Raw genomic sequence first — 13160 nt, 5'->3', positions numbered from 1 at the left:
AATGCAGCCAAAAATAAATAAAATTACAAATAAATAAATAATTAAAAGTATCTTCATTTTACCCTCATTCCTGAAAGATGTTTTCAGTGATACAGAAATTTGGGGTTGATGGTTATTTTCAATGGATACTGAAAATATCATTGCTTGCTCTGTCTTCTGGTTTTGCTTCTTTCCTACTGAGCAGCCAGCTTTCAGTAAAATTGTTGCATTTTTTAAGATAATCTGTCATTCTTTTGTAACATTTTTGCAATTTTCTCTTTGAGCATTCTACAGTTTTACTGGGCTGTGCCCGTATGTAAATTTATTTTTATTTATCCTGCTTGAAATTTGTTGGACTTCTAGAATCTGTGGTTGACTTTCATCAGTTCTGCAAAGGTCTCAGCCATTACCTTTTCAAATACTGCCTTTGCCCCTTTCTCTCTTCTATCATACATTTCTAGATACTTTCTCTCCGGTCTCCCTTTTTCTTGACTTCTCTTGACCTCTCTATAACATTTTCCATTTCTTTTCCTCTCAGAATTACCTTCTGGGTAATTTCTTATCTATATCTTTCACTTCATTAAATCTTTTATTGTGTCTAATTTGCTATTAAAAACATATTCTTGGTTAAAAAATTTTATTGAACTAAGACATGTATTGGCTTTTAAAAACTTACAATTATTATATTTTATGTATTAGAGTTCTGTTTTGGTCTTTGTCAAATTTGCTTATTTACAAGCCTCTCATTTATTTCTTGGTATATATTAAACATATGTATTTTATATTACGTATCTGATTCTTCCAAAAAGTAAAGATTTTGAATATCTGATTTTACAATCAGTTGTTTCTGTGGGTTCTAACTCATGGTGCTTCTTTTCTTATATGTTTGGTAATCTTTTTATACTGTGAGATACTTTTTAAGGTAAAGGATGAAAGTGGGTTCTTCAAGAATTAATTTGCATTTGTTTCTGTCAACCACCTGGGGCACCGCCAGCCTGGATTATTCAACATTCCTAGCTTTTTTCCCTAGACATTCAGACTGCATCAGGATGCAAACCAGATAATATTTGTGATTGGAGGTTCCTTTTGTCCTTTCTTGTTCTTATATACAGTTGACCCTTGAACAATGAGCAGTTAGGGGTGCTGACCACCACACAGTTGAAAATCCACGTATACCCTTTACAGTTGGCCCACCATATCCATGATTCCACATCCAGGGATTCAGCCAACCATGGATTATGTAGTACTGTAGTATTTATTGAAAAAAATCTGCATATATGTGGGCCCATGCAGTTCAAACCTGTGTTGTTCAAGGGTCAACTGTACTTTCTTTTTTCTTTTATCTATACTTTCTACCAAAAAGGTATTGTTTAGCCTGCTCATACTAGCAATATTGCTAAATTCTGGCTCAAGCCTGCAGAGTTGCTGTGTTCTAGAAGGTCTCCTCTGAAACTTTGTGTCATTAAACACCTGTGGGGTACAACATACCATGGCACAAACTCAATGGGTTTGCACAGGAGTTTCATTTTTAGACGATTACAGCAATGTTAAAGCTCTGTGGAATAAAAAAAAAATCCCTCTTAACAATTCCCAGTGGAATGAATATTAGATTTCCTAATAAATCCTTTGGTCATTATGTAGGACATGTATTTCTAGCTCTCTACCTTATAGGCATATGGTAGAATTGCATTTCCTGGTACCCCTTGTAATTAAGTAGGACCATGCAGCTCATTCTGGCCAATGAATCATGGCCAGACAGATCATTTCAACTCAAATATGAAACCCTCTGGCAGAGCAACCCTCAGCATTCAGGATGGTGGCTGCTCCATCAGTTTGAGATTTTAAGTGACTATGATTATAAAAGCCGGTCTGCCAAATGATAATAATTATACACTATGAATGGGAAATAGTCTTATTTTTTTAAGCCACTAAACTGTTAGGGTTGATAGTTACCTAGCCGATCCTGATTGATATTACAAAAGTATTTATTATCCAATCAATAACACATGAAATGCTATATCTCCAACCTGGCACTAGAGTGATTAATGAGGGAATTAGTTGGTCTTCTCCTTAGCATACTAGACCAACAAAATATTTAGAGGGATAGAATAAAATAATAAATCATTATTCATTTTTTTTCCAAACATGATTTAAAGTCAAGAGTATACCTAATTCCAAACATGGGTGTTCTGGTTATCTATAACAGTATAACAAATCAACCTGAATTTAGTGGATTAAAACAATTTATCTCTCATGGTTCTGTGGGTTGACAGCTGGGCAGTTTTTGCTTGGGATCTCTGTGGTTGCAGTCAACTGGCAGCTAAATCTGGATCAACTAAAGGTTCAGCTGAGCTGGATGTCTGAGGTGGCTTATTCAAATGGCTGGTAGTTGACACTGGCTGTCGGCTGGGAGATCAGCTGAGGCTGGTTCTTTGTTCTCACAACATGGTAGCTGATTATGTGAAAGAACAGCAAAAGTATGAGTGACAGGAGATGGAAGCTGCCAGGCCATTTAAAGGCTATGCCCTTAACTAGAACAGCACCATTTCCACAATATTCTGTGGTCAAAGCAGTCTGAATGCCTGCCCAGATTCAAAGATTTAGAGAAATAAACTCTTCCTCTTAATGTAAGAGTGGCAAGGTCACACTGCAGAAGAGCATGTAGGAATGAGAGATATTCTTGTGGCTATCTTTGGGAAATATAATCTGACACAATGAGCTTGTATTTAAATTTTAAATCTGTAGTAAGATGCTAAAATTATGAGAGCTAAAACATATTAGATTGCCTAAATAATATATTTTAGAATAGAATATGTAATACCAATACCACATATTTTAAAAGCACAATCTCCAATTTTTATTACTCCATGGTGTAAAGTAATTCAGAAATGAGGATTTTATGAAATATAATTTTACATGTTACTTTTCTTAGAATATAAATTTCTCAAGCCCACTGTATCTCTTTTATGACTACCCTCAGCTCCATTTTCCATTTGCACAAATATCTATGATAGCATACAGTGTGCATTTAATAAATATTAATTAATAATGAGAGTTATGGTACCAGATAACTCCTAAATTTAATAAATTCTATATTCACTTATTTTCACAAAAATTCAGAAAAAGCTGAAGACCAAAACTAATGAATGAAAGTAATCTTCAGTGCATAGCGTTGTTTCATGTGAATAAATTTTCCTTTTGTCTTATGAGTTACTAGTCTTCTCAGATTAATTGCCTGCCTATTCATCTGTCTCTCCAAATTGATTTAAATCTCTATGAAGTTAGGGAACATGTCTATTTTCTTCACTATTATATTCTTTATGCTTATCAGCACAATGTCTAGCACATAGTAGGCATTAAATAAAGAGCTGATCCTAGATATTAACTATATGTCTTAAATTTATATTTACAGCGTGTTGCCTAAATTGTTTCTTTTCTTTCACAAAATCTATTTTAAATAGATCTAGTCCAAATATTTAGGTATTTTTGGCATGATGACTTTAGTGAATGTGGGTCTACCTTACTAGTTTAGAAAAGTCAAGGTAAATAATAATGATGACAGTAACAAAGAAGAAATAGAGACTGCTTAAGATCCTTTCAAAAATGACTTATTAATTTAATAACAAAAATAAATAAATAAATAAATAAATAATAAAATTTAATAACAGTAACTCTATTAGAGAAATAACTATAAACAGAAAAACAATCTGGAAAAATAATCTAGAGCTAAAGGGCATATTGATTATTTAGTAGGATAACTACTTTATGCATTACTTTTTCTTTTCAAAAGCATGTTTTTATTTTGGTTACCTGCAAAGGAAGTAGAGGGCGCCAATGATAAGAGTTCCTAGAAGAACAGCCAATGCCACGAAAGCTGCAAACAGGTCGCTTTTAGTTTGGATGCTGGAGCTTGGGAGAAAAACCTCTTCACAACGAGCTCCTGTATAATTTTCAATGCATCTACAGAATAAAATTTTAGATAAAGAATTGCATTCTCTGTTCCATTAACTAGTATAGAAAGCATAAGGTTTCCAGCTGGTATGAAAAAAAAGTAAGACTAATTTTCAGATTGTGAACATAGAATAGGCATGCTTTCCTATAATGCTCACAGAGCTACAGTTATAATAAAACAAATTAGAGCTACAGTTATAATAAAACAAATTAGCATGTGCAGTCTAATCTTTGCTATCTTCCTTTTCCAGTTTTCAAATTGTTTAGAAATTCCAGAGAAATTATAGAATATTCAGTCCTTTTATCTTTTAGATTTTCAATATGTTAATTATCCACACTTAAGTTTATCTGAAATTTATTTTGTTATTTCTGGTATAGATGTGGTTCTAAGTATATTTTTCCTTGACATTGCTAACTAGTTATTCCAACCCCATTTATTAAATAATCATTCCCTTTCCTACTGTTTAACAGTGCCTCCTTTAATGTATGTCAAATTTGTATAAGTAACAGCATTTCTTTATTCTTCAATGATCTATACATCTAATCTTGGGCTTCTACCATATTGCTTCAATATTGTTGCTTTATAATATGCTTTAGTATCTGGTAGCTCTACTCCTTACCTTATTACTTTCCTTTTCTAGAGATTTTGTGATATTTTCATTTGCCAGCCAAATATTTTAAAGCCAATTACTTTCAGCTCTTTAAAACTATGTGACAGAGAACCATAATCTTTGGTAATATCAATCAGTTCCTTCTTCCCTGTTAATATGTTCAGAGATTATAAAACTAGAGATTGATATGAACTAATGAGTTTGGCACCAGATCAATTTCATTATTTCACAGTTGCAGTTAAAATAAAGAATAGTATTTTAATATATACTAATGTTTGTTTATAAACCAACCCATGAAGTTACGGAGTAAACCAGGGGTCCCCAACCTCCAGGCCACGGACCGGTACCAGTCTGCGGCCTGTTAGGAACTGGGCAGCACAGCAGGAGGTGAGCGGCGGGCCAGCAAGTGAAGCTTCATTTGCTGCTCCCCATCACTCACATTACCACCTGAACCATCCCCCTTCCCCACCGGGTCCGTGGTAAAACTGTCTTCCACGAAACTGGTCCCTGGTGCCAAAAAGGTTGGGGACCGCTGGAGTAAACTACACTTAGCAATAATTTTGCATAAAAAAACATGTGTGTGTGTATATATATTCTTTAAGCTAGTATTACCAAAAATAGAAATATCTATTCTACTAAATTAATTCTCCTCCTCACCTCTTTCCAGTTTAGGAAGTATTTACAAATGTTATCTTCTTTTCTCCCACCCTAGTCTAACAAGGATGCAGGCCTAGAAAGTTACATGCTGAAGTGATTACTAACAAAGCTTGGCAACTAATGCGATAGGCTAATAAAGCAGTATACAAATAAATAAGAGAAAAGAATATCAAGTTATAGCACAAGGGATCGATTTTACTTAAATGAGCATATGAAAGATGTTTTATGAACCTCAAGCCCTACCCATGGTGAGGCAGTGGTGGTATTGGTTATGGCCTCCACTGAGGGGGGAGGGGTGTCAGTTTGAGCAAAGAAGCAGTTTTGATTCTCTCAAACTACTGTAAAGATGGAGTTGAGGAAACAGAGAAAGGAAAAGAAAGGACAGAATATGAGTGGCAAACTGAAATGCAAGTAAAATACTTTACAAAACACAATTACCTAATGTCTAAATAAAAAATACTTATTGTTTCCAAAGATCAAGTCAGTTAAATAAGTACGAGGAGAAAAAAGATTAAATGAAAATAATTTGTTTCTTTCTCCTCTAGCCCCACATCCCGCTTCCTAAAAAGGGAATAAATAACACACAGAGACACACACACACAGACACACACAGGCCTAGAAAGTTAATATAGAGACTACCAAAAAAATCAATACATATGTAATCACAAAATAACCAAAGAAGGAAAGGGGCATTCCACACAGTTAAAAAAAAAAAAAAAAAGTTCTAAATTTTTCAAAACCAGAATTCAATAAGTAGTAATTATTTATGACTTCCGAAGGTTTTTAAAGAAAAGATTTAGCCACTGAAAAAGTTACTGTCATCGTTTTAAAATAACTCTCAGGTTTTGAAATGATGTTAAAATGGGGTTCAGTTTCCATTTGAATATAGCTAGAACCCTAAAGAAATAAATTCTGAATTGAAACAGTATAATTCTTCTTTATAAGGAAGATTTCTTTTTTAAAATGCTATAAACTCATTACTCAAGGCTGTTCAAGTTTAGGTAAGGTTGAACTTCAAGGAAGAAGATGACAAACTAGCTGATGTAACTAACCCTATGTGTTTACTTTGAGCTGGAAGGAGTCAAGAGAATGGTATAAATATAAGCTGAGTGGTCAGATCAGGTTGTAAGCAAACAAACAAAAAAGGCATATAAAGGAAAACAATCAACACTACAGTGTTGTTCTGTTGTCTTACAGCAGGGCCAAGCAAACACATGCTCTTGTGGGAAAGTCAAAAGCTGATGGTATCTTTAAATAAAGCAAAGTGAAGAATAAACACATCTTGTTATTATTTAACTAGTCAAATCAGAATTTAGAGAAAAGCAAAGAAATTTAAATATTATGTTGTTATCTAAGAAGTAGAAATGGCTAACCTAAAAATTAATTTAAAAATTTCAGATATTTATCATACAAAAAAGTAAACACAGCCTACCAATGAGTATGTACAAGGATTCCACTTTTAAAGCTCGAGCTCATTTATGAAAATGTTATGACCCAGTCATGACACAAATATCAAACTTTAGGCAAAGTCAGCTCCTTTAAGGATAAATAAGGGTGAATTAAGAAGATTTAGACAGATAACTAAATGGTAGTACTAGTTGAAGCAAAACAGAAAGGTGAGGCATTTGTACCACCATTTCATGCAGAACTAAGTAGCCTTCAGTCTTTTTTTTTTTTTTTTTTTTTGCCTTCAGTCTTTATGTAACTTTCTTGCTAAATTATTTCCGGACATCACTTCTGCACAGACTGCCAAGTAGCAAACAGTTGTGCCACCTAATGAGGTGAATACCAAGCACTAGGATCACACACATTCTCCTGGAACTGAAAGATGAATGCTGGAACAGGTACAAATGCTCAGCTAGGTGAGAAATTCCAAAACTCAGAATCCAAGTCATATGTGTTGGTTTTCTGGCTGAATACCACCAACAATCTTGCCCTTAAACCCAGAAGCTATGTTTAGTACACTGGACATGAAATAAACTCATTAGATTCTACAGCATTCCAGGTAAGTTGTAAGAACCAAGTTTTTAATCATGTAAACAAACAGTGCCATTTAGCTTCAAGAAAGAGTACTGGACTATGAGCTAGAAAAAACTGACTTCTTCATCCCACTCTTATGATTGTTGGCTGTGTGACCTTGTCTCTAAGACACTGTAAAAATCAAAATAACACCTGCTTTTGCTATTTCATAGGGCTATTGTCAGAATCAAATAATGTCTAAAAGTGCTTTGAACATTGAAACACACTATGCAAGTGAAACAAATTAAAGTAGTTACTTTACAAAGACCATGTTTACATCTAATGTAGGACTACAGGCAATAAAATGCTCAAGAAAAATTACAGCCAGAAAAAGTTAAGAGCGTGGAGATCAATAAATGTGTTATTATTATTAAATATTTTTCAGAAACAAGAAACAACTTTATAAGAGTCCACTAACCAAATAGTGATTCAATGTCAATGCCACTTCACTTGGGCTAATCTATCCTGGAAAGAAAAAGTATAATATTGGCATATGCCAAAATTGACTTCCAAGTTTGATTCCTACTCTGTAGTAATCAAAGTTCAATCTGAAACCCATGAAAAATGGTAACAAAACCAAAATAAAATAAAACTATTAGATTGTTCAAGAAACACGAACTAACCACATGGGCTTAAATCCCTTTAGCATTCCAGGGCCAGATAACAATACACAAACATGCCAACATCCTATGAAACTCCTACTAGATTTTTATAAGCCAAGAATTCAGGGAAGACTGACTCTTTTATTAGCTAGTGCCATAAATGTAACTTCACTAAGCATTTATTAGATTCTTAATAGTATCTAGAGATACTTAGCTAATATTCAATCTTGCAAAAGTTTTAATATTTATATGATATTAGCACCATTAAAAACCAATAACTAGTATGCTTCAAATGTGTAAGTATAATCTAAGTCTAGTAAAAAAGCAAAATCTATTAGGTTCTTCCAAGATTGACTATGAACAAGATAATTGATGTGCTGAAATGGACTACAGATTATATCTGTATATAAATGGATAAAACATCCTGCATAGAGAATAATTCATATTTGTCATTATGTATGGTATTGTTATAATTTTATTGTGAAGGGTTATAATTTTTTTGCTTAAGTAAATCACTGTGAAAATTTGAAATATTTTACTTACTGAAACTAGCTAAAGCGCCGTGAATGAAGGAAGCATGTAAACAAATGATGAGCAACAGTAGTTTAAAACCCGACTTTCATTACTGCATCCATGCAGTATTCTTTTCCAATTAAGACTTTTTGGGAGAGACACCCATAGAATGCTGCCGGGTTCACCAGAGTACTTGGGGAAAATTTTGTGATTAAAAAATTTTTCTTAAATGTTGTCTTCCTCCATGTGAGAAAAATAATTATCTCAATTCTCACCCTATTTTGCTTTCCTCAAGGGAAAAAAAAAAAAAAAAAGATCAGGGAGGAAATCCAAAACTGCTCTTGAAAGATAAGGTATATATGTTTTAAAAAAATGATCAGGGAGGAAAAGTAAAACTACAAGCAGAAAATACATATATATTTTTTGTATTCTATTTTGTTATGATCCTTGGTGTAAAAAATACACATATATTTGTACATACAAAGACTTATTTATACATAAAAACTGGTATATGTCAGTTCTTCCTTTAATAATTTCAGTAAATATAAAGCTATATTTAAAATTAATAAATGATAAATTATAAATGGGCCTTCCAATTGTAGACATTTTTCACATGTTTTGGTAAAACTTAAAGGACATCAAGACCATAAATCCAGGAACAAATGGAAAGACTTATGCTCTTAAATCACCAGACACTCAATTAAACCACAGTTCTAAATGGACAGTATTCATGCTGGCATCTTACCTTCCCAGGCTTCAGGTCTCAACAACCTTCTAATGCAGGGAAAATCTCATGCCCCAACTTGGAATAAGACAAAGAGAAGCCAGCATCAGTTCACTTCCTGACAAAAGAAGTTAAGTATTAGAGCTGAACAAAAGTCACAGTGGTCACTTTGCATGGTATTCCTATGTTGAAAATGAAATCTTACTGATGAGAAATTGGGATATTTTTCAGGGGCCTTTCAAAGGAAATAGTGGATGAAAAGACACTATCTAAAAGGATAACCAAAATTCAGAAGCAAATGCATAATCTGATATAACTTATTATGCAACAAATAAGAAGAAAATGAAGGAGCTTTAAAGGAGGACATTCATTCTCTTTCACTGGCATTCTGCTTCCTAGAACAGCAATGAGCTAACCTGAGTTAGTTCTGAAGAGTAGTTTCTACTCTTGAACAAGTGACACAATTGAGTAAGATGAATGCTGGTGGAAGACAAGCAGACCTAAGAGAGCAGTTATGTTTCCACTGTTTCAAAACCATATTCTGCCATGTTTGACAAGCAGATGATCTGGAAAAACATGAGGTTTCAAGAAGATTTATCCTCTTTTAAGTTTTTGTTCTAAGCATGGTGAGGTCAAGAAAGATGTATCAGTTGTTTCTGCTGAGAATACTAATGAAAAAGCTTTATCAGAAGTAAGGTTACTAATATGAAAAGTGTTAACAAAATGCATAGCTAAATAGAACAGTTGTTTCGTGCTTTTTGCAACTGTTCTATTATCAGCTTCAAGGCTGTGATTTCCTTTCTGTAAAGGTGTTCTAAAGATCAATCTAAATCCTGATGTTTAATAAAGCATATTGTACAGTGCCAAAAGTCAAAGTAAAGAGGACTTTGTTCTGATTAATATCACCGTAACATTTTGAATTTTTTTTCTTTGAACCATAACCTTCTACTAAATTTACAGATGAAAAAACAGAAGTCTTACCTAAAAAGAGTGCCAAGAACTAGCCTATGGTAACCAACTGACCTTAAGAAAACTTTAAAATTTTATGTGGTTAATAAAACAACTCATAAAACCCAGACGATTCCTTTTGGAAACTGAGTTTAGTAAAAAGCACACTGAGGTCCAGCAAAATTGTGGACAGACACACACACAATATACAATTAAAAGAGGCAACGTATCAAATGCAGAAGCACAATAAATGTTGATTTTCTTACATTTTTCCAATTGTGATTCTCAACCTCAATTATTTTACTTTCATAAAACAAGCCTTTCATATATTATATGTTGGTACTCCTAAATTGCCTCTCTTAAATAGAATTCAGTCTTTATTTTATCACCTGACAAATGATGATTTCTACCTAGCCAACACTGTGACTGTTGTGGATAGGGGACAAAGCTTGGCTTCTGTCAAGGCAGCAGGGACCTTCTTTGGTCTGAGCTTGTGGCCCTCTGGGAGAATTCTGGTGATCAGGCTCAGGGAACTGGAGCTTACTAAGTCACTCTGGGTAACTATACCAACAGATACCCCGTTGCTTGATGTCTTAAAACTCCACCTCCACACTGTGCAATGATTGGCTTCATGGTGATCACAAGAAGCCTGGAGGAAAGTGAGGCAGCAAGGAAAGGCCTCATCCAGCTAGTGATGCAAACATAGGTGAAGACAAATCCTTTCCCCCATCCTTGCTCCACGAACCTAGTAAGTTCTAGTTGGAAGGTTGAAAGGTTAGGGGCTTGCTGACGTTGTGCCCAAGTTGGCGAAGAGGACAAGGGCTGGAAAGGGCTTCTGCCTGGATTGTTCTCAGTGAAAGACTTTGAAATAGACAAGAAAGATTGTTAGGTGCCCTGTCTAACGAACCTTCTGGGTTATCTGATTCTATGGGGGCCTGTGCTTTTCATTGTCTTTGAGCTATTTTACAAACTCTGTAAATTGTAGAAAACCTACAATAAATGAATTTTGTCCAGTATAATACAAGAGACTTCCCTGTGGATATTGATAAGTATTTAGTATTTCATTTCAACATGGCTGATCACCTATACGTACATGTGTGTGTTGTTTTTGTTTTTGCCCATGCCGTGCGGGCCCCTCGGCAGTTAAAGCCCAGAGTCCTAACCACTGGACGGCCAGGGAACACCCAAGTATGTCTTGTTTGAATTCATCTTTGAGTCAGTTGTAACATCTTATTGGTTCCCTTGTTAATGAATGAGTTAAATAAGTCTTTGACACAGGTTCATTTTATATTTGTATGAAAATCATGATTTTCCCTTATATAAAAATTTATTTTTTTACCAGTTTGAAGGTTGCCCACTGAGATGGATTCATTTGACAGAGCTAGTTAAATGGAGTTGCCAGTGAAGTGCACCTCCTTAATAGCTTAAGCCCAGGCATGTCTTTTCCTGGCTCCCAGAGGTGAATCCCACTCAGCAATAGAACTTAAAATTTGCTGGCTCTCTGTTTCTCTAGCTTCTTTCCCCCTCTCCACTAATTTTATGTTTTATTTTTTTGTCATTGGTTTACTTACTACTGATAAGTTATTTTCCCATTAGTAAGAGCAATGGTAAGGAGTTTGGTTTTATAGTTTGACAATCTGATGATCTCTGTAAATGGATGATAGAGATCTACTCAACCAGGTGAAAGGACAGAGAAACTGGTTTGTTAGACTCTTATTAAAAATTTATTTCTCTATTTTTTTAGCTCAAATCAATTAAAAATTACATACCCACTGGGAAGGAGAGTACCTCTTTGACATTTGGACCAGTGAGATTTTATGTTTCTGTGTTTACTTGATCTGTGCCAAAGTTATAGATCTGAAGCTATAAGCTCTCTGTGCCTATGTGTCAAACTCAGAAAGGCCTTTACCTCTTACTCTGCATGAAATTTCTTTCTTTCTCCAGAGGATACTGAAAAATGATAGTATAAAGTCTCTTAAATTAAAGAAGTTCTGTTCTGATTGACTTACAGAGATAAACAAGCTCTTACATAAATTCAGTATTGCTAAAATTTCCAGAATAGGAAATCGAACTTCTAATACTTTATTTTTTTAAATTTTATTGAAGTAGAGTTGATTTACAGTGTTGTGTTAATTTCTGCTGTACAGCAAAGTGACTCAGTTATACATATATATTCTTTTTCATATTCTTTTCCATTATGGTTTAATCACAGTTTGACTATATTAATAATTCCCTGTGCTAAACAGTAGGACCTTGTTGTTTGAACTTCTAACGCTTTAAATGTACTAAACTTAAATAAAATTCTTCTTGCTAAAACTAAGAAACATTTTAAGAATCCAAGTTCACATTAATAAGAGTAAATCTTTGGTAAACAATACTAGCTTAATAATTTTGGCTTAATAAAACAGCTATATCTTTATCAGTATAAAGTATAACAGAAGCATACATTTTATTCCACTTGGGTTTGTTTTTCCTAAAATTATACAGGTTTACTGATCAAATTAGCTAATATTACTCCTACATATTATTAAAAACTATGAAAAATGAAAACTGTATTCAATTAAATTCAATCATTATTCTGACAAACATTTATTTCAACCATAATTATGTTCTGTAGTATTTATGTTTTGTAGTAGACAATTTCCAAGGTAAAAGCTTGAATTTATGTATATATTTTTTAACATCTTTATTGGAGTATAATTGCTTTACAATGGTGTGTTAGTTTCTGCTTTATGCGGCTGCTTCCCACTAGCTATCTATTTTACATTTGGTAGGGTATATATGTCCATGCCACTCTGAATTTATATTAAATTGAATTAATGGATATTATTAGACACAGATAATTTTTAAGTAAGATAGAATATTGAAACATGAATCATTAAGTATAATTTCAAGTTTATATAATTTTGCTTCTTAAGGTTACAGCTTTGGTCATGTTAATGAACATATTCATTTTTGCCACTTTAAGGAGTCACAGAAGAGATGTGTGTGGCAGTAGAAAGTTGTAATATGTGAGTTCATGACTTTGCAGTTCTACTAATTTGCTTGTGTATGCCATACAGTTCTAAATTATCCACTAACCCAGTGTTCCCTGTGAAACAGAAGTTAGTTATAGTTACTTGGTTGAAAGATATGAGTAATGAGACTACACTTGGA

General features: G+C 33.8%; 1 protein-coding gene across 6 annotated transcripts in view; it reads right to left on the bottom strand.

The window, feature by feature from the left end:
* Positions 1-13160, bottom strand: part of NRG4 (neuregulin 4) — a 135725-nt gene that overhangs the window by 24865 nt on the left and 97700 nt on the right. For 5 of the 6 annotated variants that reach the window (XM_068537281.1, XM_068537300.1, XM_068537273.1 and 2 more), the window contains exon 6: positions 3790-3939. In XM_068537281.1, the coding sequence (XP_068393382.1) occupies positions 3790-3939 (150 nt within the window). Of the gene's footprint in view, positions 1-2226; positions 2432-3789; positions 3940-13160 lie in introns of those variants that run through there. The other variant, XM_068537319.1, reaches the window with a different exon arrangement.

Source organism: Eschrichtius robustus, chromosome 1 (assembly GCF_028021215.1).
Source record: "Eschrichtius robustus isolate mEscRob2 chromosome 1, mEscRob2.pri, whole genome shotgun sequence".
In the NCBI taxonomy this organism is placed as follows: domain Eukaryota; kingdom Metazoa; phylum Chordata; class Mammalia; order Artiodactyla; family Eschrichtiidae; genus Eschrichtius; species Eschrichtius robustus.
Note: the sequence above shows the minus strand (reverse complement) of the source record. Positions and strands in the feature narration are given on the sequence as shown.